Genomic DNA, 27,173 nt, shown 5'->3' with positions numbered 1-27,173 from the left:
GCTTTCGTGACAAATCGCTTCCATCAGAGCTATGATCTGTCCTCTCTCCATTAGCATAATGAAGGTATAAATATTGACGATATCTTAAGGGGTTTATCTGGCTGGGGGAAAATATCTAGTAACAGAAGAGACTAAAAGGGACATACCCAAAGTCTTCCTGATGATGAGTCAGTCAAAAGGATGGGAGAGTTATCGATCAACACTTTGTCGATATTTCCAATTACAACATCCTCTCCTCAGAAAACATGGCAACTGAAGAGATAGAACTTGTGTTTGAAACCTTAATTAGTAGCAAATACATTAAGGGATCTGTAAATAAGCCCGGTCAATCTCCTTCTAAAAGCTGATGGACAGCTCCCGATAAACAGAAGTTTTGGTTAAAAGGAAGTAAGGAATTGCATGAAGTTATTCCAACACCTCCAAAGCTCTAGCATGGTGAAGTGGTTAAGAGCGGTGGTTTGGAGTGGTGGACTCTGATCTGGAGAACCGGGTTTGATTCCCCTCTCCTCCACGTGAGCGGCGGAGGCTAATCTGGTGAACTGGATTTGTTTCCCCCCTCCTACACACGAAGCCAGCTGGGTGACCTTGGGCTAGTCACAGCTCTGTTAGAGCTCTCTCAGCCCCACCTACCTCACAGGGTGTCTGTTGTGGGGAGGGGAAGGGAAGGTGATTGTAAGCTGGTTTGAGTCTCCCTTAAGTGGTAGAGAAAGTCTTCTTCTTCTGTGGAAACAAATAATCTTCCTGGTATTAATATTTTAAAAAATTACTATGTAAGTACAATATCAATGGTGAATGAAGTTCTCTGGCAGCTGGCAGTGTTCATGTTGCTGTTTTAGTGTGATATATTCTAATTTATGTGTTTAATTTTATTTAAAATTGTGCATGTTTCTATTTTGTAGAGTCAGAAAAAGGTGGTTGCAACCTATCCACAGCACACCACACAATAATTCAGAAAGGTTGAGGAACAGATAAAATCCGTTACGAGAAGATATATAGGGCCAGTAAAACAATTCTGTCTTAATAAATACACAAGACATATAAGTTAGAAACATAAAATCTCGTACAAAGTAAGACCATGTTTAGATAAAAATCATGTAGAGCAAAGGTGGTAAACTAAATGGTGTTCTTCAGTCTTTAAAAATGGTATTGAATCAGAAAAGTACATATACATGTAATAAAATGTCAAGAGTAGAAAGACAAAATATAGTTGGACGAAGCCCTTTAATAACTCTTTACAGGCCTTGTTTTGGAAAGGCACAATATACTATTTCCACTGGTTAATATATTTACAAAGGTACTAAAATGCCATCTATTGATAGCCTGCCGTCTATTGAAAGGCGGTCACTTAGAGGAGGGTGAAGAGCTGTTCCTGTTGGCAGCAGAAGATAGGACTCGCAATAATGGCTTTGAACTGCGGACAGAAAGGTCAGAAAGTAAGCTGGATATTAGGAAGAATTTTTTTTACTGTAAGAATAGTTCAGCATTTGAATCGGCTGCCTAGGGAGTTGGTGAGCTCCCCCTTTGATAGTCTTCAAGCAGCAGCTGGACAAACACTTGTTAGGGATGCTTCAGGCTGATCCTGCATTGAGCAGAGGGTTGGACTAGATGGCCTGTAGGGTCCATTCCAACTCTATGATTCCAGTCAGTGGAGTATGTTGGTAAAAAGATAATTGCCAGCTAGCTCCATTTATAACAAAATGGTGGAATTAATGGTAGAGGACTAGTGGAGGTTACATCCTCCACTGCCGGGTTCTGTGCACTAGTGATTAAAATTTGTCAATCTAAGAGTATTCCTAAGGAGTGTAAGGATTAACCTCAATAGGGCATCCATCGGTTATGTAATTATGTATTCAGACTATTTAGGATTGAGTTCCCAGAAAGAGCCCCGTGGCGCAGAGTGGTAAGCTGCAGTACTGCAGTCCAACCTCTGCTCACGACCTGAGTTCGATCCCGACGGAAGTTGGTTTCAGGTAGCCGGCTCAAGCTTGACTCAGCCTTCCATCCTTCCGAGGTCGGTAAAAGGAGTACCCAGCTTGCTGGGGGTAAAGGGAAGATGACTGGGGAAGGCACTGGCAAACCACCCTGTAAAACAAAGTCTGCCTAGGAAACGTTGGGATGTGATGTCATAATGCCTCGTCTCAATTCTTCCAATTCCCACAATGTCACCCCATGGGTCAGGGATGACCCGGTGCTTGCACAGGGGACCTTTACCTTTTTCCAGAAAGAAGGATTATGTTGTAACAGCATATAGTATGTATATGAGTATATTTGCCCGTTGAACTAACCATATGTATTTTTCTGGCAAGGCCGTAATAAAGTGTTTGTTTGACTAGCCTGTAGCCATGAAGGATACCAAGTGGTAGCACATTATTTTGGACACAGACGACTCTATAATGTGAGGAGAAGCAGCCATATGAGGAAAAGACCCTTCACCCTGCTTCTGGTAAACGTTGGCACCACATTTCTTGGATAGCTACAGTCACCCAACCTATTGACCAAACATGTACCCATTTGGGGGTGATTTGAGATATTTATACCCCACTTTTCTCCCCAGCGGGGGCTTACACTGCGGTTCTCTCCTCAATTGTATTCTCATAACAACCTGTGAGGTATGTTAGGATGAGTGACTGGCCCAAGGACACCCAGCAAACTTCCAAAGCAGAGTATGGGTTCAAACTTGGGTGTACCAGATGGTAGTCTGATACTAGGGTTGCCAACCTCCAAGTGGTGGCTGGAGATCTCCTGCTATTACAACTGATCTCCAGCCGATAGAGATCAGTTCACCTGGAGAAAATGGCCGCTTTGGCAATTGGACTCTATGGCATTGAAGTCCCTCCCCTCTCTAAACCCCACCCTCCTCAGGGTCCGCCTCAAAAACCTCCCACTGGTGGCGAAAAGGGACCTGGCAACCCTACCTATCTGATACGCAAACCAACACAGCATCCTTTCATTAATTTTTCTTTTTAAAAAAACTTCACAGGGCTATTGTAAGGGTAAAACGGAGGGGAGAAATGCGTCAGCTGTTTTGGGGAGAAGGATGGGGCATAAATGAAAGAAATAGAGAGTTGGTGTGGTGCAGTGATTAGAGTATCCAGCCTAGAAGTAGAAGAATTGGTTTTTATATGCTGACTTCCTCTAATTTTTAAGGAGACTCAAACTGGCTTACAATCGCCTTCCCTTCCCCTCCCAACAACAGACACTTTGTGAGGTACGTGAGGCTGAGAGAGCTCTAAGAGAGCTGTGACTAGCCCACGGTCACCCAGCTGGCTTCTTGTGGAGGAGTGGGGAAACCAACCCCGTTCACCAGATTAGAGTCCGCCACTCATGTGGAGGAGTGGGGAATCAAATCCAGTTCTCCAGATTAAAATCCACCTCTCCTAACCACTATACCATGCTGGATATAGGAGACCCAGGTTCAAATTTGCACTCTGCCTTGGAAACTTGCTGAGTGATTTGGGCAAGTTACACACTCTAACCTACTTCACAGGGTTGTTGTGAGAATAAAATGGATAACAATCTGTGGATTTGTTGATTCACACTACGGGCGGGAGCATCCCACATTGCTATAAGTAGATATATTAATAACAAAGCAATTTATTAAAAATTGTTATTAAAAGCAATACAGGCATCCTGAGTGTTTCCTTTAACGACTGGCATGCCTTGCTGACGTGAAAATCTCCCCTACAGAAACAATGCTTCAGCATATTTGCGTGACACTGTCACTTTTGATAAAGATCAAGCAGATTTCACTGCCTTCTTATCTATTAGTGTGGAATCACAGTGGGCGTTTTTAGACCACCTGCCGCTCACCACTGGTTGGGGGCAGCGGTTGCTCATTTCCTGCTAGGATTTTTCTGACGGGGAAAAGACAAGATATCCTCATTGGACTCTTGCACACTGCTGCAATTTGGAGATGGGCTTTGAATGGCTCATCCTTGCCCTTCTGTCCCCCAGTCCCCATTTCAGTTTGGTTCCTTGGTTGTGCAAACTAAAACTACAATTCTTCCCATCCACTAAGGTCATCTTCAGGAGTCCTGCTTCAGGCACCCCTGATATCTAGGGCTAGATTAGGGTTGGCAACCTCCAGGTTTTCTTTTCTTAATATTATCTTTGATAAGATTAGTGATAAGTATTCTTATGTCCCATTACAATTGTATTTTGTTATTATAGAGATAGTCATCTCTCGCTATACCATACTTCCCCGATGGACAAAGCCATGGCGAAATGGGTTTTACCGGTCTCCCATCTCGGGATGAAGTAAAATTATACCATAATTGCGGCTTACTCAGATGAACTTTGTACCATTGTTCGCGTTGACACATGTTTTTCTGTGTCTCGCGCCACGGAACTCCTGTCCGGGTTTTCCACTTACCTTCTCGGAGCGCCGCCTCATCTCCACTTCAACTGGAGCCGCATCGCCATTTAGCACAACATCATGCTTTCTGTAAATTTTACAGATTTTCTCAGGACCAATTAGTTTTTCTGTATATTGTTATATATTGTATGGGATTGTACCTATATAATTATATAAGTTGTGTGCCATCAGTGCTTGTTGTTTGTTAAATCTCCTACTTAAGCATGAGGTTTGTTTTAACCTCCAGGTACTAGCTGGAGATCCCCAGGTATTACAACTGATCTCTAGCCGATAGAGATCAGCTCACCTGGAGAAAATGGCTGCCATAGCAATTGGTCTCTATGGCATTGACGTCCCTCCCCTCCCCAGGTTCCCCCCAAAAACCTCCCGCCGGTGGCGAAGAGGGGCCTGGCAACCCTAGGCTCGATGGGTTGCCACCTGAGAAAGGACTTCCTTGTCTGTGGAAGGAAAATTCTGGGTGATTCATTCGTTCTCCTCTATCATTGTCTTTCACTGGTGGGTGAAGACTTAAATGGTTTGTTTGGTGTTCCCTCACCGACAGTCCTTCCCTTTTATGTTTACATTGTGAGTGTGTGTGTGTGTGTGTGTGTGTGCATACAGGCATACCTCGTTTTATCAAACTTTGCCTTATTGCGCTTTGCAGATATTGTGTTTTTGAACAAGTCTATTGTTACCATTTTTCCAACAGCATGTGCTCACTTCGTGTCGCTGTGTCACATTTTGGTAATTCTTGCAATATTTCAAGCTTTTCCATTATTATTACAGTATATTTTTAAGACATAATGCTATTGCACACTTAATGGACTACAGTGTAGTGTAAACATAACTTTTATATGCACTTGGAAACCAAAAAATTCATGAAACTCGCTTTATTGCAACATTCGCTTTATTGGAACCGAGCCCGCAATATTTCCGAGGTATGCTTGAATCTATTTATCTTTCTATCTATATATTTTAATATTTTTGATGGTTTGCCACCTTGCCAGCCCTAGTTTGGGTGGAAAGGTGACATTAAAATGTTTTAAATAAATAATTTTTAGTTTCATGTGAATTTTCTCCTGCCTTTGCCTAGCAATCCAGGACTTCCTTGGTGATCTCACAGGAACAAAAGAAAGGCCCTGCTGGATCGGACCAAGGTCCAGCAAGTCCAGCAATCTGTTCACACAGTGGCCAACCAGGTGCCTCTAGGAAGCCCCCAAACAAGACGACTTCCTTAGAATAAAGTGTCAATTAAAATCCCTCTCCTTCTGAACTCCAATACAGCTATCCTGGATGTACATGGTAAAGTGGGACACAAAAAGAACCCTGCTGGATCAGGCTAGTGGTCCACTTAGTTTCTATTTTACTTTATTGGATTTTTAGGCTGTTCATCCAGACTAGGTCACACGAACACATGAAGCTGCCTTATATTGAATCAGACCCTTGGTCTTTCACATCACCTACTTGCCTGGTCCCTTTAAACTGGAGATGCCGGGGATTGAACCTGGGACCTTCTGCATGCCGAGCGGATGCTCTACCACTGAGCCACAGCCACTCCTTGGTCCAGCTCAGAGCAGCTTACAACCATTTAGTTCAGCATTCTGTCCCATACAGTGGCCAAGCAATTGCCTGGGAGGGCCAACAAAAAGGGCCTAGACCTTTCCCTAATGCTGCCTCCTTAGAATGATATTCAGAGGTTTGCTGCCTCTGGAAATAGTCACCATGGCCTGTAGTCAACATGGCCTGTAGCCCTCAGTGGCCTATCCTCAGTGAATCTAATCCATTCTTAAAATCATCTATGCTTGTGGCCATCATTACATCCACTGGCAGCGAATTCCACCATTTCATTACTTGTTGATAGATCACGATGGGTAGCCATGTGAGTCTGCCAATTGCTCTATTTTATTACTTGTTAAGAAGAAGAAGAGTCGGGTTTTAAATGCCGGCTTTCTCTACCACTTAAGGAAGAATCAAATTGGCTTACAATTCCCTTCCCTTCCTCACCCTACAACAGACACCCTGTTGTAGGTGGGGCTGAGAGCTCTCAGAGAACTGTGACTAGCCCAGGGTCACCCAGCTGGCTTCACAGGAGTGGGGAAACCAACCCAGTTAACCAGATTAGTGTCCGCCGCTCATGTGGAGGAGTGGGTAATGAAACCCGGTTCCCCAGATCAGAGTCCACCGCTCCAAACCACCACTCTTAACCACTACACCACGCTGGCTCTCCTATAGGAAATAGTGCTTTACAATTTCCTTCCTGAACCCACTGCCCATCAACTTTGTTGGGTGCCCCTGAGTTCTAGTATTGGTGGATAGGGAGAAACGGCTCCCTATACCCACCTCTCCACGCCATGGATGGTTTTATAAATCTCTAGGAAGTCCCTAAAGGGAGTCCCCTGTGCAAGCACCAGGTCATTACTGACTCATGGGGTGGCGTCACATCCCAACGTTTACGTTTGTTGACGGGGTGGTTTGCCATTGCCTTCCCCAGTCGTCTACACTTTACCCCCAGCAAACTGGGGACTCATTTTACCAACCTCGGAAGGATGGAAGGCTGAGTCAACCTGGAGCCGGCTACCTGAAACCTTTCAGGATCAAACTCAGGTCGTGAGCAGAGCTTTGACTTCAGTACTGCAGCTTACCACTCTGCATCACAAGGCTCCTAAGAAGTCCCTACTTAATCATTTTTGGTCTAAACCAAAGAGTCTTAAGCTTTTTGTGATAGGAAAGGTGAGTCAACCCCTTAAAAAAAGAATTAGAATCTGAAAATAAGATTTCTCTACCTGATGACGTGGATCCTGATTACCACCCAAGCTTTGGCTTGTACTTCTACTACGTCATGTAGTGGCAAGTGCTAGGTTGGAACTGGGAGACCCAGTTTCGAATCCTCACTTTGACATGGAAACTCCCTAGGAAACCTTGGGCCAATCACTCTTTCTCTGCTTAATCTACCTCTCAGGGTGGTTGTTGCGAGGACAACATGGAAGAGGGGAAGACCAAGCAGTGAGCACCTTTGGGTCCCCAGTGGGGAGAAAAGTTGGGGTAGAATTATCTAAATAAATCTATTGGAGAGAGTTCGTGCCAACTGCTTTTAGTGCTAGGCCATCTTCCAAACCCTCCAGTCGGAAGTGGAAGATTTAGAGCATGGACAGCTTGCCCATCCCTTGACAGGAGACTCAAGAGTTCAGTAGATACTATTTATTTAAAATCCATTTAAAATATTTATATGATGCCTCTGCAACACAGTAATCAAAGCCACGCTAAGACGATGCTCACCAAACACTTCAAAAGGTATTGCACATCTAGGTTTGGGGGTGGTCTGTGCAACATCAGCGGGCCAGGTTTTTTGCCTGTTCAGGGGCGAGGCAGGAATGCCACTGTCCGGTGAATCTTGTTTGCATCATTTGTGGTCCTGGTTAAAGGAGAGAAACAGTATCCCCCAGCCGCCAAGGGACAGAGCACTGACTTTTCACTACGAGTCCTGCAAGGAGTTGCAGGTGTAGAATCATAGAGTTGGAAGAGACCACCAGGGTCATCAACAATGCAGGAATTTCACAGCCTCCCACACACACACACCCAGTGACCCCCTACTCCATGGCCAGAAGATGGCCAAGATGCCCTCCCTCTCATTAACTGCCTAAGGTCATAGAATCAGCATTGCTGACAGATGGCCATCTAACCTCTTCTTAAAAACCTCCAGGGAAGGAGGTGGGAACAATTTGAAAACAGCTTGATTTTGCTTCACCCCCAACTTTCAGCTGTTCTCAAAAGTCTACCCTTCTGCAGCATATTCTACCTTCATTAGGCTGTGCCCCCCTCTTTGTAAGAGAACGAAATTAACATTTGCTCTTTCCTTTTTCAAGCTCCCATGAGCCAAAGGTCTCGAGCAGTAAATGGGGAGCCTTTCTTTCTTAAAGGGAAATATGGTGGAGAGATACTTGCCCACCGCCAGTGTTGTTCTTGGATCTCTATCTACCAGCAAAATGGGGACTATTTTATCTTTTGTTATGGTGGCAGGTAATTTGATTAAATAGGGGTAATCCATTGATTGCGATAAGAATTGTATTGGGGACATTCCAAAATCTTATGAAAAGGTGCGTCAACTCTCTTCAGATTACATGGACAAAGTCTATCTGAATAAGGTAAGTTATCGTATCTTCCATTTAACACTGCTGAAGGAGCGGCATTTGAGCGAGCGAGCGTAAAAGCTATGCGGTAACAAGGGACTGTTAGGTTGCTAAAATAAGCTGGGGTTCGCAGAGATGGAAGGATACAATTAACATTTGTAAATTAACAAAATCAGGTTTTTTTTATATACCTGGGTCGTTCCTTGCACATATGGGGACTCTGCCTTGGCTGTAGCTGGCCTCATTCTGCTTTTTGGTAAAGCTCAGACACATTACATGATAATGGGATAAAGGGACAGCTGTATATATTCATGGCTGTATGTCCATCTAGACTCCCCCTTCATTCTCTCTTCTCCATGCCATACTCATCCATAAACACTATTCACTCACTGTTCTGGCGCATATACACTCAACCTTCATACGCTAACAGCCAACCAACATGTTGGTAAGTCTACCTACTCCCGTTCCTATCCTTCCCCGCTAAAAGTGCATATCCCCACCTGGCATTTGTTTGTCAAGAGTGACTTAAACATCTGAACGCTTGGAATGTTCATGAACGTTTCGTAACTCCTCGTCAACTAAGCCAGCAAGTAGGAAGAGCTCATTTAACACACTGAAGCTAATGGCATGAACGCTGCCAACATTTCAACTCAAGCTTCTCTCTTAGGGCTTTGTTATTCCATCTTATTGGAGGGAAAATTGGTAGCGGCTACTTTTTTTTTTTTGCAACTCCACTAACATTTCATCTGTATCTCTTGGCCACAACAACACACTTCATATTCTCAAAAACAGGCTTTGGGCATCGCAAATAGACATCTATATATCTTCCTCTCTCTTCTCAACGCAGAAGAGCTCCTCGCTCCGCCAAAGTCTAAGCGTCTTCGAAAAACAAAAAAGCTTCTTACCCTTAAAAGCCAATTGAAGAAATAGATTGTTCCCCCTGCTAAAATTGATTCATCTCTTATATGGGGACCGCGTAATGTTCCGTGAGCAAGAGACACAGAAATACGATGGAGCGCCGTCCTCCCACAGTGCGCCTGTGAATCATTACTTGAGTGAGGCACATTCACTTTTGGACGTGAGCTTCTCTATTAAAAAGAACTACGCTGGCTGCCAATTCGTCTCTTGAGCTCTCGGTTGGAGACTCGGCCCTGTATTTCCAGCATTTTCAGCAACAGAACTGAGTGGTTATGAAGAACAGAGCTTTCTCTGGCGCAGCCCGAATTGCGGGGCACCTCTGAACCTGTTTCCGGGCAGGTCACATTTTCAGCACCTTTTCTTCCCGGGCATTTTGCATTCCACTGCCCTGGCACCTGTCGCCAAGGGGCAGCCACTTATAGCGACCCTGTAGGGTTTGCAAGGCAAAAGACAAACAGAGGTGGTTTGCCATTGCCTGCCTCTGTGTCGCAATCCTGGATTTCTTTGGTGGTCACCCATTCAACTATTAGCCAGGGCTGACCCCGCTTAGCTTCTGAGATCAGGCTAGCCTAAGCCATCTGGGTCGGGCCTGTTTCCCTCTGGGGCTGTTACGGCTCTTCTGTGGCCTGTTGACTTCATTTTTATTGATTATTTACACTACTTAAAGTTGTGCCATTTTTTCAGGCTTGAGTGTCCATTTCACTTTTATGTGTATGTTTGTAGTTATTATTGTGAACCATCATAACAGCTGAGAGGACAGGAGCCAAAATGCATGAGTTAAATCAATATTACCCAAACAGGTGCTTTGCAGCTCATCCTTTAGAGCTCTAGTTTCAGATCTTTCATGCAGTATCAGGGATGTACTGTTGCCCTGTAGCAGATTCCCATTTGTATACCCTTTAACAGCTAATTCCTGAGCTGAGGGGGGAAAGTCCACAGGAGGCGCACAAGAGCCCACGCTGGCATCCAGGCCACTTGCGCCGGCACCCGGGACATTTGCGCTGCCAAGAGTGGCACGGACGCCAGCATTGGGGCACAGACACTGGCACTGGGGCGCTCATGCCGGACGCCCTGCGCTGCCCTGGGATGCCGGCTCAGCCTCCTGCTGGTGTCCCAACGGCGCAAGTGCCACAGCAGGGGCTGTGGCTCAGTGGAAGAGCATCTGCTTGGCCTGCAGAAGGTCCCAGGTTCAATCCCCGTCATCTCCAGTTAAAGGGACCAGGCAAGTAGGTGATGTGAAAGACCCCTGCCTGAGACCCTGGAGAGTCACTGCCAGTCTGAGTAGACAATAGTGACTTTGATGGGACCAAGTATAAGGCACCTTCATGTGTCGTCCAGGGGGGTGTTCCCGGGGGCATGGAGCTTCGCCAGGTTTTTGCTGGCGCAGCATTGCTTTAATCTACGAGGCTTCCCCCCCAAAATTATTATTTCTGTGGGTAAGAGTCCTTTTTTCTGCACACAGCTGCCTCCAAACCTCTTTGGAGGCGCCCCAGTAGCATCTCTGCCACGCTGCGCAGATGTTATCCTTTGTATGATCATCATCCATTTCATATACTTTTATGTAACATCTCCCCCCGCCCCACTCCAGTACAAAAAGCTGTACAAAAATAACACAAATTCTATCTACAACTCTTTTTGTAAAAGATTTCATTTCTCCTCCCCCCCCTTATACATAAAAAAACAAAGACAAATCGACCTGGTGGGAAGCCTACAATATTAAAACATTTTGTACTTGTTGGGTAATTTGGGTAGGGACCCCAAAGCATGCTTCCCAGTTGAAATGGGAAATCCGTACAAGTCCATCTTGTAAACCCTGGCAATTCTCAGGCTGCAAGCCGTTTGTCTTTTCCACAGCACGGTCGACGAGGGAGCAGCTCAAGGCAGCGGGTTAACTCTGTATAGGAGGTTTTTTTCTTGCAGTCTCTTCATCTTCCGCTACCGTACACAGAGCAATTCAAATTGGTTCGGAAGCTCTCCAGTTCTCCACATCCACAGCATTAGCCACCATGATCGTCACTGCTCACTGGATTTCTCCCATATACAGCCTTTTGTCACTAGATGCCGATAGAACTGATGGGAAGAAACAGAAACATGTTTTCAAAAAACCTGAAAGCTTAGAAAAGATGGTTTTTATATGCAGACTTCCTCTACCACTTAAGAACCAAACCGGCTTACAATCACCTTCCCTTCCTCTCCCCACAACAGACACCCTGAGAGGTAGGTGGGGCTGAGAGTGTGACTAGCCCAAGGTCACCCAGCTGGCTTCATGTGGAAGAGTGGGGAATCAAATCTGATTCTCCAGATCAGACTTTACCGCTCCAAACCACCTCTCTTAACCACTACACTATGCTGGCTCTTAGTTATCGTTATTCTGTTTTTAGCACTCTTGCCTTGATCTTACTTATTCATTCTTTCGAATTCTACCCCACCCTTTCACAACCAAGGCAGGCTCAGGGCAGCTCACAGCAAACTCCAACAACAATTACAATCACATCATTTGCAACTGAAAATCCTCAATATCTACTAAAATTCCAATGGTGCCCTTAAACCGTATAACAATGATAGGGGTTTCAGTCAAAGATAATGGGGGAACCAGTCAAAGAGGGGAAAGAAGAAGGGAAGAATCACGGGTTACTCTCAATAAGGGAAGGGGAATAAAAAGCAGGTAAAATACAGGTGTGAAAAGCGCAGAGTAGTAAGCTGCACTACTGCAGTCCAAGCTCTGCTCATGACTTGAGTTCAATCCTGACTTCGATCTCTGAGATCATGTATGTCACCTTGAATTCCTTCAAGGGCAGAACAAAAACAAATGAAAAATCAGTAGAAAAGAGCAAGAGTCCAGTAGCACCTTAAAGACTAACAACATTTCTGGCAGAGTTTGATCTTTCGTGGGTTACAGCTCACTTCTTCAGCCAAGTTAACCCCCTCCCCAGTTCATATCAGGGCTAAGAAGAGTGTGTTGAATATTAACTTTCTTCACAGACGTGGCACCATTTTTCTGTCCTCATTTTTCTGTCCTTCCCTGGAACTCCTGTTTGCCCCATGGGGGAAAATGTACTGGTAGTGAGGGCAAATATCTGCTCTGGGGTAGCCTTTGAGTTAGGGAAGGTGGGGCAGGAGGAAAGAATTAAGGCTGTGGCCTTTGATTCCAGTCCAGATTAAGTATCTGAAGAAGTGAGCTGTGACTCACCAAAGCTCATACCCTGTCAGACATTTTGTTACTCTTTAAGGTGCTACTGGACTCTTGTTCTTTTCTATTGCTACAGGCAGACTAACAAACCTACCTATCTTGATCTAAATGAAAAATCAGTCCCATCCAAAGGTGATGACAAAATGCCCCTACAAAATCCAAAAGAATTACCAGTATTTTCCCCACTCAAGCTGCAATGCAGATCATTTCACTATCTTCGTCAGTTCTATAAACGCTAATGTATATTTTTCAACACTAAGACCTTCTTTGCAAAACAAATGTTCTTAGCAACATTCCCACTAGAGGGTACAATTTCAATAAAGTGTCTTATTCCAAACCGCAAAGGAAGAGAGGCGATTAAGCAGACCACTCCAATTCATCAACACCCCACCCCAACATTCAGATTTAGATTTGTGCCTCGAAGCGCAAAAGCTTTCCAGGATCGTGAAGAAGTCCATGGGGGAGAGAACAGGGACAAAGTTGGTAATACCAGCCTTCTTTGACCAGTCCTACACACGTTTAACTTGAGAGTAAGCCTTGTTGAACTCAAAGGGACTCAGGTTTAAGTAAATATGGATAGAACTGCATTCTGCAGAAAAGCAAAGGATGGCCATGGACTGAATAGTACACATGAAGTGCATCTGTGCACATCAAGAGAACCGAGGTTCTCATTGCTTGGCAATGATCAAGCAACTGAACTCAGCAGAACGTATGAACATAAGGCCATGCTGAATCAGACAAAGGTCCATCAAGTCCAGCAGTCCGTTCACACAGTGGCCAACCAGGTGCCTCTAGGAAGCCCACAAACAAGACGATTGCAGCAGCATTGTCCTGCCTGTGTTCCACAGCACCTAATAGGCATGCTCTTCTGATCCTGGAGAGAAGAGGTATGCATCATCGTAACTAGTATTCATTTTTACTAGTAGCCTTGAATACCCCTCTCCTCCGTGAACATGTCCACTCCCCTCTTAAAGCCTTCCAAGTTGGCAGCCATCGCCACATCCTGGGGCAGGGAGTTCCACAATTTAACTATACGTTGTGTGAAGAAACACTTTCTTTTATCTGTTTTGAATCTCTCATCCTCCAGCTTCAGCAGATGACCCCACTTTCTAGTATTATGAAAGAGGGAGAAAAGCTTTTCCCTGTCCACTCTCTCCATAATTTTATAGACCGCTATCATGTCTCCCCTTAACCGCCTTCTTTCCACGCTAAAGAGCCCTAAGCGTTTAATCAAACGTAGTTCTCCAGATTGGAGTCCACTGCTCTTAACCACCACACCATGCTAGCTTTAAGCTTATTTGGGTCCCCACATGTGTGGAAAAGCAGAGTGTGAATGATTTAAAAAAAAAACAACGTACTGATTGGTTCCTCTGGATGAAAAGCCACTTCGTTTATTGAACCGGCATGGCCCGGCAGCTTGTAGAGGATTCTTCTGGAGGTTGTATCCCACACGTAAACGAACCTGCAAAAAAGGTGCCCGGCGTGAGTGAAAGCCTTCCAGCGGCGAAACTCAGGGCTGAGAGGCAACTCCCACCAGACCCAGCCAACCACCAGACCAACGGCTAGGCTCAGCACGAGGCAACTTCCTGAGAAAGAACAGCCTGACTACCAAGTAATGGGTCGCCTGGGCCAAGGTGCCCTTGAGCAGGAAGAACGCAAAAGGTGCATTTCCAAAGAGGGCAGAGACGCACACGGCGCTGGCTGGATCCGTGGAGCGACTCTGTCCAGGGACAGGGTAGATCTGTAAATCGCACTCTCCCTCTGCTCTTTCCCGTTCCCCCACAGTTCATGCATCATGGCCAGGGAAGGCGCTTTTGCAATTAAGCTTCCCTTTCGACAAACGTATTAGTCTCAGAAGAGCAGTTTTAATTTGGCCGGTTAAATAACTCTGGTGACGGAACCAATCGGCTGAGCAGGAAGGGTCCCTCTTTCCAACTTGAATGATGCTTACAAACTCGGGTGAAGGAACACACGTACACACACACATTTCTAGCCAAGTTGCTACAAAGGGCTTGGCAGAGAACATATTAACAGTTATGTTCTGGGGCACGAAAATATTCTTTCCCTCTTCCTATAATAGCTTTTTGTTACTCTCCAACACATTTATAGATGAATTTTGCATGTTGCTGAAGATTTTTTTTTACTGGTTATGAGCAACACGTACGGCATTAATATCTAAAGTATTATTATACAAGGAAGACGGGATTCCCAAATGCACCTTATAATGGGGTCTGTAAAAGTCATCTGTATGCATGCCATGCTGTGTTTATCTTCCAGGGCTATTGCAAGCTTTATTTTTGCTGTCAAGTTGCAGCTGACTTGCCTTGAAAACCCCACCAGGGATCACCACGAGAGACTAACCGAGGTGGTTTTAGCCATTGTCTGGGTAGCAACCCTGGACTTCTTCAGTGGTCCCCCGTCCAGGACCAGCCCTGCTTCGCTTCCGAGATCTGATGAGATCGGATGGCCCGGGCATTGCCTGTGTTTAAAAGTAGCTCGTGGTTTTTCAAGAAGACAGGGCCCCAGTCTGCAGACGTAACATCAGTACTTCGGCTCCTGCACCAGCTTCTGGTGCAAATGTCAAAGAGCTGGTCTTTACCTATAAAGCCCAAAACGGTCTGCGACCAGCCTACCTGCGGGACCGCCTCGCCCAGATCGATCATCATCACAGGGCCGTCTACAGCTGTCTTGCCCACAAAGTGCCCGCTGGCCAACCACCAGGGTAAGAGCACTTCCAGTGGTTGCCCCAACCCTCTGGAATCAGCTCCCCACGGAAGTCCGTGCCCCGCGGGACCTTTAAGCATTCCGCAGGGAATGTAAGGCTGCTTTGTATCATGCGGTCTTTGGCTAAAGTTACAAACTGGAAAGCTGACCAGTTGTTTCATCTTCCAAGCTAACAAAGTCAGTATAGGACGGCAAAAAAGGAACGGAGAATGTCTTATATTCTAACAATATTTTCATATATAACACTGACATTGTGATAATAACACAATAGCCAAGTAGTCCTAAATACAAAACTAGCAGACTGTGTTTGTGCTAACGTCTTTGGACACTATCAACTGAATCTGTCCCAAATTCTTCCTTGGGTGGAGATTGTTACTATGCAAGGCAATGTTCAGATTCAAGGCAATTTCTCAGCACAGTTCTCAGCACAGCTGAATTTGGGACAGATTCAGTCGATTGTGTTTGTGTTATCATCTTTGGACACTATCTGCTAGTTTTGTATTTTGGACTACTTGGCTATTATTGTATTATTATCACAGTGTCAGTGTTATATATGAAAACATTGTCTGAATATAAGACATTCACAGTTCCTTTTTTGGCATCCTATACTGACTTTGTTGGTTATATATTTAGTATAGAGGTCTTCCTTTAATTGTTGCATTATCTTCCAAGCTGACATTTTAATTGGGTTTACTGTCCTATTTATTGCTTCCGTTTTATTTGTATTTATTGTATTTTAAAATGTTGCTAGCCGCCCCGAGTCCCCTGTGGGGGAGAGGGCGCTGGGTATAAATTAAACAAATAAATAAAAACACAAAAAAAGTATTTATTTTTACCTGTCTGCTGACCCGGCTGCTATTTTGCTTCCATCTGGTGACCAAGAGCATCGCAGAAGATTCTGATGAACGAGAGAGCACAGTGTCAGTCCCGAGACAGTCTCCATTTCCTCATTTGGTTTGAAATACAGTCACCGCAGCTTTCGGTATCAAGAAAGCTGCAACAATGTTTTTTCCTCTGGAAGCTTCGCCTGCAGTTATACTGCTTTTTATTGCCCAAAATATCCAGTATCTTGTAATCTTACAAGGAATAGATTGTGAATGTCAAGACACTTAATTTATAGACAATTAGAGCCGCACTCAGAGGGGGGAAAAATCCAGTTGCAGCAGCTTTAATTGGAATTCTGCCTCATACATTCATCTTAGGTGCCGCGCTTATTAAAGGGTTTTGAAATTTTAAAAGCCATTTACGGATGAATTAATTCTCAGCTGCCACCCATAAACAAGGAGCGCTGCAGCAGGCAACCGCGCTCACCTTTTCGAAATTATGCACGTTCCCTTGAAGGATCTTGACGCATCTCTCTTTAGGGGCGAAGGGCCGGACATCCCAGATGCGAACTGTAACAGGGCACACAATGGCAGTTAAGTGTAGCTTTAACTACAGGGTATTAATTAGGAGTACAGGAGGGGTAACATTCGGTGAGCTGCTAGAATTCTTATTTAATGCATCTAGTCACAAGTTACAACTGCTGGATTATTGCCCCTCACCAATTTCCAGGATCTTACCTTGTTACGAGGATAACTTAACCCACAAAGCCCATAAAAAGGGGGTACTAACTTAAAGTCTACAAGACCACTCTCAAGGAGCAGAAAATTCAAGTCAATCCTTTGGTTTATTTGGCTGCTTTTTTTTTTTTAAACAAACAGCGATCATCCCACATGACTGTTTTGAAGGGAGTTTGATGAGCATTTTAGAGCTAGGAGTTCCAACTCAAAGACATGCACAAATGAACTGATTTAGCCTGAATTGGCTAGCCTAACGTTTGATAGGCAACATATATCTCAAAGTCTACGATGCCAGATATTTTCTGACCACTGGTGGTATCTCTAGACTACATGCCCACAAATCTCAACATGCAAATTCCCTTTGGCTTTTGCAACAGAGCTTGCAAACAACTGAAGGACTTGGTATCTACACAGTACTACGAATATGGCAGCCGCAGATAATGATTTAGCTGAGCTGATAAGTCATGGGATGTTCAGCTGACCAGAGCCGGACTAACGTGCAGTCCAGCTTGTGTGCGGCAAGGGAACACTGTCATCTTGGCTAGGATAAAACTCAAACAGAGGACTGCAAAAGAAGCAAGAGGGAAGCTGAAGGTCAGGAATCCCAGAGACAAGGAAGCTGCAGAAAGAACTTGCAAGAGGGGAACTAGACAAAAAAGACAAACCCTGAACACGACTTGAGGGAAGGGGCCTGGGCAATGAGGCAAGAAGCAGCTAACGGGACAGCGGACCGAGGAAACAGCAAAGCATTAAAAGAAAGGAAGTGTGGAATGTTTTGGAGGGCCAAGAAACAGGTCAAGAGACAGGGTGGGGAATACTGCCAGTTGCAGGGGCTAAAGCAGGGGGTGTCAAACTCAATTGTTACGAGGGCTGGAGAGGACATAAATGTCACTTGGTTGGGCCGTGCCGTGCCTCGCCAGCCCAGATCGAGAGCGGAAAGGGTGGCTGCCTCAGCTGGCTTGCAGGCTGGATAAGAGCTCTCAAGGGGCCGGATCCGGCCTGCGGGCCTTATGTTTGAAGTCTAAAGTAACTGCAACATGAAGACCTAAGAGGGCGATGAAGATCAAAAAAAGCAGTGGGTGGGCAAGCAGTGAAATTCATATATTGATTTGATCTATCCAGGTAATTCTATTCCTGCAAGCTTCTAATTCTGATGCGTCGTGTCAGGCGGCACTCTTGGGGTTTGAATATGCAACTACCAAAAGCCTAAGGCGCTCAGTTAATTTCCCCTCAAACGCCCCAATTTGCTGACTATTCACTAGAAGCTTCTGAAGACAGCCTCCTTGCTATATGCACCTTCCATTTGAACAGAAAAATAAATCACCTGTATTGTCCATTGCATTGGAAAGCAAATACGAGCCTTCTGAACTCAGACTGAGCCCGGTCACAGAGTCAGCATGTCCTCTCATCGTATAGGTTAGCTTGTTCTGCCGAAGGTCCCACACCTTTAAGTACACAGGAACATCGCTACAGTTAACTACTCCGTTAAAAGAGAGCAAACCAAATCTGCACAAGAAGCAATTATTTATACTGCTGAAAATGTCAGTATCTATTTCACACACAGAGCAAGGTTTGTGGAGGGGCTGTGGCTCAGTGGCAGAGCATCTGCTTTGCATGCAGAAGGTCCCAGGTTCAATCCCTGGCATCTCCAGTTAAAGGGATTAGGCAAGTAGGTGATGTGAAAGACCTCTGCCTGAGACCCTGGAGAGCCACTGCCAGTCTGAGTAGACAATACTGACTTGGATGGACTAAGGGTCTGATTCAGTATAAGGCAGCTTCATGTGTTCGTGTGCCAAACAGCACGGCGGCACGTCAGGCCTTCAGGGCACTTTGCCACGGATTACTAACACTGGGCTTGAAAAAAACAGCCATCACAAGCCTAGCAGTACGTCAGACAAGAAAGAGAGGGTGAGATTGCCCTGACGTCCTTTCCGCAAAGGCGTCTTTACAACGGCAGCACACAGCGTGCCTGACAAAGTACTCGGCCAATGGCAGGTACCGGAGAAGATAAACCTCAGAGCCAAATTGAATTGTTACCACAACACAGCCTCACTGTGCCTCCCACTTTTGCAGGTGGACATGCATGTTTTGCAGGTGGACATGTTTCTCATGTTTATTCCATGTTCCTGAAACTGCCCACTCACAGCCACATCCAGCTTCCTTTTCTCAAAGAAAACAAGAAAGCCGCCGTACTTTTGCCGTATTTTCATTATTCTCTCTGGCGATAGCTTTCTAAGAACAGCAGGGGCAAGTAAGCATTTAGGCACTTTAAAACCAATCTGTTTTTAGTACAGGAATTCAGAGGGAAAAAAGCGATTTAAATCATTAGGGGACTCCCTATGACAAACATCAGGTTACCTGACAAAGGGAGTTTTGACTCTCAAAACCTTATACCCCAAAAGTCTCTAAGGTGATACTGGACTCGAATCTAGCTATTCTACTGCAGACCAACATGGCAGTAGAGAGGAGGGGCTGTGGCTCAGTGGCAGAGCATCTTCTCGGCATGCAGAAAGTCCCAGGTTCAATTCCTGGCATGTCCAGTTAAAGGGACTAGGCAAGCAGGTGATGTGAAAGACCCCTGCCTGAGACCCTGGAGAGCCACTGCCGGTCTGAGTACTGGCTTGGATGGACTAAGGGCCTGATTCAGTAGAGGCAGCTTCATGTGTACCCTCTGAAGTTACCTTGATATCATTGTCTATGCCTCCAGATATTATCTGGTCGCTTGTATCGTTGAAAGTGACAGCTAAGACTTGATAAGTATTTTGAAAGGTCTGAACAGCAGCTTTTTTCCTGATGTCCCACAGCTGAGGGGGAAACAAAGGGGGGAGGGGAAAAGAAAGCATAAAGAAGGAATTAACAGAAAAGTCAGGAACAAATTTTTAAGAAAAACACAGTAACAATAACTTGTAATTGTCACCAGAATCTGAATATTCCTACATTAATGAATACATTAGGAAAAACCGGCCAGGGACACAGGGTTAAATGGCAGTCATTTAACTGCTAAGAGCTACAGAGGGACCCTGCTGAAAATCAGGCACTGTCTTTTCATTACTATCAGCCAATCCTGGACTTTGTTCATGACTACATTTGAGCATGGTGGAATACTGGAAACTGGCTTCCATTCATAAGAAATAGAAAGACAGAATGAATGGACGACTAGAGGGTCCTGTGCTCTGAAAGGCAATCTCTGTATTTCATAGGGGACAACTGGGGTTTCTGCTTTTCTCTCGCAGTGTCTGAATGAAAGACCAGCCGCAGGAGGCACTTGGTCTTTGCATTTCGCTTCCCGTGTTAAGTGAGAAAGGGGGTGGGTAAAGGCCCATGCCCCTTCTCTTGAAAAAGGTGCTGCCAACAGCCAAAGACAGAGAAAAAAAATCTTGAGTTGGAACCAGACTAAATTAGCAATTTCTGCCAATTGGCCCTTCCTGCTGAAGACCCTCCTCCCCACGTCATTGCTCAGGGTCCCCCATCTACTAGGATCAACATTTCATGGAGATCAGTAGGCTGCTGTTGGAGGAGGGAACCAGGGAACTTCCATTGCGCCATTAGAAAATTTAGGTTGGAATCCAACAACCTGTATGCATTAATACTAGAAAAGTTGTGTGCTTAACCCAAGTTAGTACTACAAAGGAGCAGGTCGGGGGGTGGGGGAGAGAAACAAGCACTTCGTAACTATACACGCCCATCTTTTGTTTCGAAAGTTTTACGCTCGTGCAAAATTATTCAACACTGACCTTTACTGTTCCATCATCGCTGCCTGTGCAGACCAACTGAGGCCCACGGCGTGCTGGGTAACAGGAGTTCACAAATGACGTGTGCCCTTTGAGTCTTTTCACTCTCTCGCCTGTCTCGCTATCCCACACTGCTACTGTTTTGTCCGTTGAGGCAGAGAATAACATGCTAGGAGAAGAGAGAACGTTGACGGAGTGCTGAAGACAGGTACTTCACAAGGATCAGTGCGTGCTCAGCAATAAAGTAGGCAAGGCACAATTCACTAGAGACCAAAAGACAGCACCACTGTTGGACAGGGTTCTGACCAGCTTCTTACACAGTAGCTTTGGTATCGCAGACAGCAACAAGTGTGAAGGAAAGATGCAGCTTTTGAAACTACTGCAATTGCAGTGCTTGATCCAATCACTCCAAAATACCCCCAAGCAAGCCCATGAGACTATTGTGGCGCGCATGGAACAGAACCCACAGAAGCTTGGCAACTTTAGGAATATGGATCTAGTAAATCTACATCTCCTGGACCCACCAATGCTACTGATTTATTTATTTTTTTGCTGCCAAATCACAGCCAACTTATGGTGACCCCATAGGGTTTTCAAGGCAGGAGGCCATTGCCTGTGTCTGTGTAGTCACCCTGTTGTAGGCCAAGGGTCTGATTCAGTATAAGGCAGCTTCATGTGTTTAATCCTTAATAAGATGGTCCACCTACCCCATGACAGTTGACACAGGAATCTTTGGTGAGGGACCTTGTCAAAAGGTTTTTGGAAATGTAAGTATATGCCTACAAGATTACCCTTATACACATTCTTCTTAATTCTTTCAAAGGACTCCAAAAGACTGACTTGATTTACTGAATTTATACCCTGCCTTCCCCAGCCAATGCCGGACTTAGGATGGCTTCCAACAAAGATTACATAACTATAAATAAATCAAGTAAAACATATCACATTAAATTTAAAAAACTAGACTCAATTTAAAACGTACAAGGCGCCCCAATACAATATCCCCTATAAATCTTGCGAGATATAGGAAAAGCAATAAATTCCCTGATTTAAATAATTGGCTTGATAAGGTTAAAGAAACCTATGCTTTAATTAAGTTGATATATTAATACAACAACCAAAATACAGAAGAACTGAACGCTCGCTGGAATTTAACAATTTCAAGGATGGAAAAAACACTCCAATGTGAAAAACACAGAGAGGTAGTGATGTATTAATCATGCAGATTTTAGATAAATAGAGTATTGCTTGGTTCACTGTTATGGGTAATTTAGTTATATTAGCAGCACGGTTTTAATTTCTTTTCAAGAATTTGTATTATGAGTATTTTAGTAATGTTGTATTTCCATTTTTTTAAATAATTATAGTCTCATTTTCTCTTAATAAAATAATACAATATCCCCTATAAAATATACACCGAGCAGGTTGACAACGATGAAATTCTCCAAGACCAAACCCCTCCAGGGGGCCCATTGGCCTAAGGCCAGGAGGGCTAACAGTATCAGGGATGCAGAAGGCACAGCAAGGAAAGGGTCAAGAAGGGTAGGATAGGCAATATGGGGAAAGGGGAGGGAAGGAAAAGAAAGGGAAGGGCAGGGAGGCCAGCAGCTCTGTAAACTGTCGCAGAACTTCCCTTTGCAGAAGCAATGCTGGTTTTTCCCTTGATGGTCACTGTAAAAACGTGAGGAACACATGCTTCATAAATCTATTTACCCAGATCTCCTTTGGATCCTGTTTAAAAAACATTGCCAAGAAAGGCTAGGAAAATAGAGCAACAATAGCCAAAGTTCCAGATAAACCTTGAATGCCCATATAGTTGTTCCCAGATAAACAAATAGAGCAGAGAGAAATCCCCATGAGACAAATGATACTCTGGGTTTTGCATTTTTGTTGGGGTTTTTTTGCAATACCAACCTGCCATCTGTGTTGTAGTGCAGCTCCATAACGGCTCCACTGTGTCCTTTCAGGGTGGCATAATTATCGCAATCACCATACACATTCCATAGTACTGAAAACAAGTCACACCAAGAGAAAATACTGAAGTTACTACAGCAGGTTCGTAGAAAAGCCTTTAATGCCTCAAGTCTCCTTTTCCAAATGTAAAGTTTTATAAATGACATAGGAAGTCTCAAAATCGATGCAATGCTCAGAAAAGTTAAAACAGTTAAAGCAATTTTTTCCATGTAACTGACCTGAGCCATATTCCTTCCTACACCAATTATAACAGGAAAAAACACTCAATGTCCCCAAAAGGGAACCATATTATGTTCATGTGCACACAGAGCCCTGTCTGTCTCTGGTATACCAGCATATGCCATAAACGAAAAGGCAAGATCAAGGAAGGAGAAGACCAGAGGGAAAAAAGAGATCCCCTTATCGACCCAAGAGACCATCAAGAAGGGAAAGGATATATATTTATATATTTGTTTTGCATTGTTAAGGCTTATTTACTTTTAAGATTTAAAGATTAGCACTAGACAGTATAAACTGATTCAGTTCCATATGATATTTGATGAAGATCTTGCTGCAGATATGGAGCTTGATTATGAAGGAGGAGTGTATGTTGTATGTGTTCTTTATGTTGCTTTGAAAATAAAAATTTAATTAAAAGAAAAGAAGGTAGAGGATAAACACCCAACGAAACAAAAGAACATAGCAAATGAAATTATCCCACAACCTTGGAACTACTGAGATTCTTTTGCTCCCAGAGATTCTTTCAGCTTTCCAGCCTAAAGCACCTCTTGTAGCCCCCCAAATCACAACTGTCTTACATAGAATAAGCGATTACACTTACAGTGTCCACTGTAGCTTTTTTTTTGGCAATAACAAACTGAACACAACCAACTCACAAGGTCTGTTCTTTATTCTTTTAGCTGCTCCTTTGTGCCTGTTAGCACAGGTGGATGATACAAGACGCAAAGTTCCTGATATAGAACAAACACTGCCTTGTTAAAACGGTGGCCAGCTTTGTATTAAGCGAGGCTACCAACTCAGATGCATGAGAAAGCAGGCACCATGTCATGAACACAGCAGTTTCACATACAAGAATATTAGGTTTAAAAAAGAGTTCAAGGAATTAACTTACAGATTAGCCGGTCAAATCCAGCTGATGCTAAGGTGGCTCCATTAGGATGAAACTTGCAACAGTACACTTCACCTTCATGCCCTGAAAGTAACATTATGGGAGCCTGGAGGGAGGAACATCTTGGTGGACCCTGGAACACAAGAAATGCAAAATATTCAAGAAGACGTAAGTAAGCACGTATCTGAGTGCTAAAAAGATCCCAGAAAATTACTTTGTATGTTTTAGGTGCTGTCACTTCTGACCTGTGGCAATCCTATGAATTAATGAACTCCAAAATGTCCTATCATAGAAGCATTCCACTGGAAGGTACCCCAAGTGTCTAGTCCAATTACCTGCACAATGCAGGAAATTCACAGCTACCTCCTCCCTACACTCTGCGCCCAGATGTGCTTTCTGAAAGGTCTGTTTCTTGAGAACTAACAAAAGCTAACACTTTGAAACGCTCATTTACTATTTAGATATTCATACCTTGCATTTCTCCCCAATGAGGACCCACAACATCGTTCTCCCCTCCTCCATTTTATCCTCACAACAACCCTGTGAGGTAGATGAGTCTGAGAGCGAGGGACGTGCCCAAAATCAACCAGGAACTCCTGCATCAAATTGGGGATTCAAACCTGACTCTCCCAGATCCTATTCTTGACACTGAAGCAACTACACCACAATACCACTGCTGCTACAATCTAGGACCCCCCGCCAGCACAGCAAGGGCGGAAAGAGATATCTAAATTATCCTTCCTTGCGCGGCTGTTTTCCAGTGGCAGGGAGCCAGCGTGGTGTAGTGGTTAAGAGCGGTGGACTCTAAGCTTGAGAACCGGGTTTGATTCCCCACTCCTCCACATGAAGCCTGCTGGGTGACCTTGGGCTAGTCAGTTCTCTCCGAACTCTCTCAGCCCCACCAATCTCACAAGTCTGCTGTTGGGAGAGGAAAGTGATTGTAAACCAGTTTTAGACTCCTTAAAGGTAGAGAAAGTCAGCATATAAAAACCAACTCTTCTTTTTCCATCATTTGACCCTCACAATAACCCCTGTGAAAGAATGGCCGGCCTAAGGTCACCCAATAAGCTTCAAAGTATTGGGATCTGAGCCCAAGTCTCCCCGATCCTAGGCTGGTATTCCAACTGCTGTGCCACACTGAAGGAGGACATTTGTTTTCTGTAATGGATGCCCTCAATCTTGATGATGTCCAAATGCAGTCAAACTCACTGACTCTATTTATTTATCATTATTTTATTTGCTTCCATTCATACCCCATGTGGTACTGTGATTAAGAGTGGTGGACTCAAATCTGGAGAACGGGGTTCCATTCCCTGCTTCTCCACATGAAGCCTGCAGGTTGACCTTGGGTTAGTCACAGTTCTCTCTGAACTCCCTCAGCCCCACCTCCCTCACAAAGTGTCTGTTGGGGAGAAGGGAAGGTGATTGTAAGCCACTTTGAGACTCCTTAAAGGTAAAGAAGGGTATAAAGGCCATTTATGCATGGGATTTTTTTTTTGCCTTGGATCGCACATTTTCCCCATCCGAATCCTCAAAACTCTGAATGGGGGTTTATTTTTGAGTTTTGAGGACCTGGAAGGGGGGGGGGAATGTGCCTCTACAGAGCTGCATATCCGAGGCAAAATCTCCCATGCACAAATGGCAAAAAAACAACTTTTCTTTTTCTGCAAAGTAGGGGGTCACTGAGGCTGTGGGGGGGGGTAGTTGTGAATTTCATGCATTGTGCAGGGGGTTGGACTAGATGACCCTGGTGGTCCCTTCCAACTCTATGAGTCTGTGAACGAATATTCAAAGAGATGACGTTTTCCAGCCAAAAGCGGTACTGCCCAACTCACTCAGTAGGGTTGCCAGGTCCCTCTTCACTACCGGCGGGAAGTTGGGGGGGGGGCGGAGCCTGAGGAGGGCGTGGTTTGGGGAGGGGCTTCAATGCCATAGAGCCCAATGGCCAAAGCGGCCATTTTCTCCTGGGGAACTGATCTCTGTCGGCTGGAGATCAGTTTTAATAGCGGGAGATCTCCAGCTAGTACCTGGAGATTGTTGAAATCCAAAGAAAAACTTCTCAGTACACAGCCACTGAACACTGAATATGTACAGTTTTAACAATATATTTGTTTGCTCTAGCAATACTATATAACCGTCAACATATGCAGAAAAACCTGATAGTTACAACTCTGTATAAATATGGAACTTGTTTAGCAATATTTCCAATACAATTGCATGCTTAAACAATAGTTTACATCCATTTATTACTGGAATCCCCCAGTAATTATCTTTGCAATAGCAGAAATTTAGGATTGCAATAAATTTCTACTATTGCAAAGGTATTTACTGCCAAATGTATAAACGCTTCCCTGGGGGATTGTAGTAATAAATGGATGTGAACTATTGTTAATACTGTACATATTCAGTGTTCGGTGGCTGTGTACTGAGAAGTTTCTCTTTGGATTTCAACCACCTTATATCAGTACCTGGAGGTTGGCAACCCTATCAGTCGGGGCCAGGCTCTACCGCCCCGCCCCAGGCCTAAAGCGGGCGAGGGCTTCCACTCCTCACGGAGAAGGTCGGGCCAGCAGGGCTCACCGTCTGCAGCAAGGCCCCCGGCGGCGGCTGCCCTCCGGCGGGCCCGGCTCCTAATATCAGCTCGTGGCGGGGCTTCTTGGCGGCGGATGTCGCCGCCACCAGAGCCATCTCCGGCCCGGGCGCCTTCCGTTTCTGCGGGTCGATCATCGCTGTCCCCTCAGAATGCGCCTCCGGAGTAGCGGAAACCGCGCAGGCCTCACCGGAAGAGCAGGCCGGCGCTTTCCGATTGGCGACCCGCGCGGAAACGCAGCCCCCCTTTCCCCTTCGGCGCACCAATGGGCAAGCGGGAAAGAAACTAGGAGGCCTCGGCGCCGCGCTTCTTTCCCCCGCCCCCTCCCGTCAACAAGGAGCGCTGTGATTGGTTGCCCGCGTTCGGCTCGCTCGGCGACTGACGACGAAGGCGTTCTTTGGCTTAGTGATAGAGGGGGAAAGGATAGTGCTTAAACTTCCGGGAAATGTGAATCTCTGCTTTTTATACATACATACATACATACACACACATATACATATATACACACACACACACACACATATATATATATATAATTTTCTTGATTTAAAATATCAACATATAAAACAATATCCCATGTTAAAGAGTAATAATAATACTAAAGAATCAAATAATATTACTAAATTAACCACTAATTGACTGCCCCCAGGAAATGTGAATCTCTGCTTTTTATACGTACATACATACATATACATATACATATACATATATATATATATATATATATATATACACACACACACACACACACACACACACGTAAACATATATATACATACATACATATATATATATGTATGCATATACACACACACATATATACATATATATATATACACACACACACACACATATATATAATTTTCTTGATTTAAAATATCAACATATAAAACAA

General features: G+C 44.6%; 1 protein-coding gene and 1 non-coding gene across 2 annotated transcripts; one reads left to right on the top strand and one right to left on the bottom strand.

Moving 5' to 3' along the window:
- Nucleotides 1–11,391: 11,391 nt before the first annotated feature.
- Nucleotides 11,392–26,415, bottom strand: SNRNP40 (small nuclear ribonucleoprotein U5 subunit 40). Its single transcript, XM_056845781.1, has 10 exons — nucleotides 26,269–26,415; nucleotides 23,692–23,821; nucleotides 22,521–22,614; nucleotides 20,610–20,775; nucleotides 19,557–19,679; nucleotides 18,200–18,320; nucleotides 16,625–16,707; nucleotides 16,150–16,211; nucleotides 13,948–14,051; nucleotides 11,392–11,469 (listed from the first exon to the last, which is right to left on the bottom strand). The coding sequence occupies exons 1-10, from the start codon at nucleotides 26,413–26,415 to the stop codon at nucleotides 11,420–11,422; spliced, it is 1,080 nt and encodes a 359-aa protein (XP_056701759.1). The 3' UTR covers nucleotides 11,392–11,419.
- On the top strand, nucleotides 18,455–18,526 carry TRNAA-UGC (transfer RNA alanine (anticodon UGC)). The gene has a single exon. It is a non-coding gene; the product is annotated as a tRNA-Ala (tRNA).
- Nucleotides 26,416–27,173: the final 758 nt, after the last annotated feature.

Source organism: Euleptes europaea, chromosome 3 (genome assembly GCF_029931775.1).
Source record: "Euleptes europaea isolate rEulEur1 chromosome 3, rEulEur1.hap1, whole genome shotgun sequence".
NCBI lineage: Eukaryota > Metazoa > Chordata > Lepidosauria > Squamata > Sphaerodactylidae > Euleptes > Euleptes europaea.
The sequence above is the reverse complement of the archived record's forward strand: the minus strand, read 5'-3'. Positions and strand labels throughout refer to the sequence as shown.

Bases quoted from the DNA above. Each gene is read 5' to 3' on its own strand.
- SNRNP40 (XM_056845781.1), bottom strand. From the start codon at position 26,415: ATGATCGACCCGCAGAAACGGAAGGCGCCCGGGCCGGAGATGGCTCTG. The intron at 19,680-20,609 runs GTCAGTGTTGAA...TTTCCCCCTCAG, and splicing joins GCGATGATGGAACAGTAAAG to CTGTGGGACATCAGGAAAAA. The intron at 11,470-13,947 runs GTACGTTGTTTT...TCTTCCCATCAG, and splicing joins TCATCCAGAGGAACCAATCA to TTCTATCGGCATCTAGTGAC.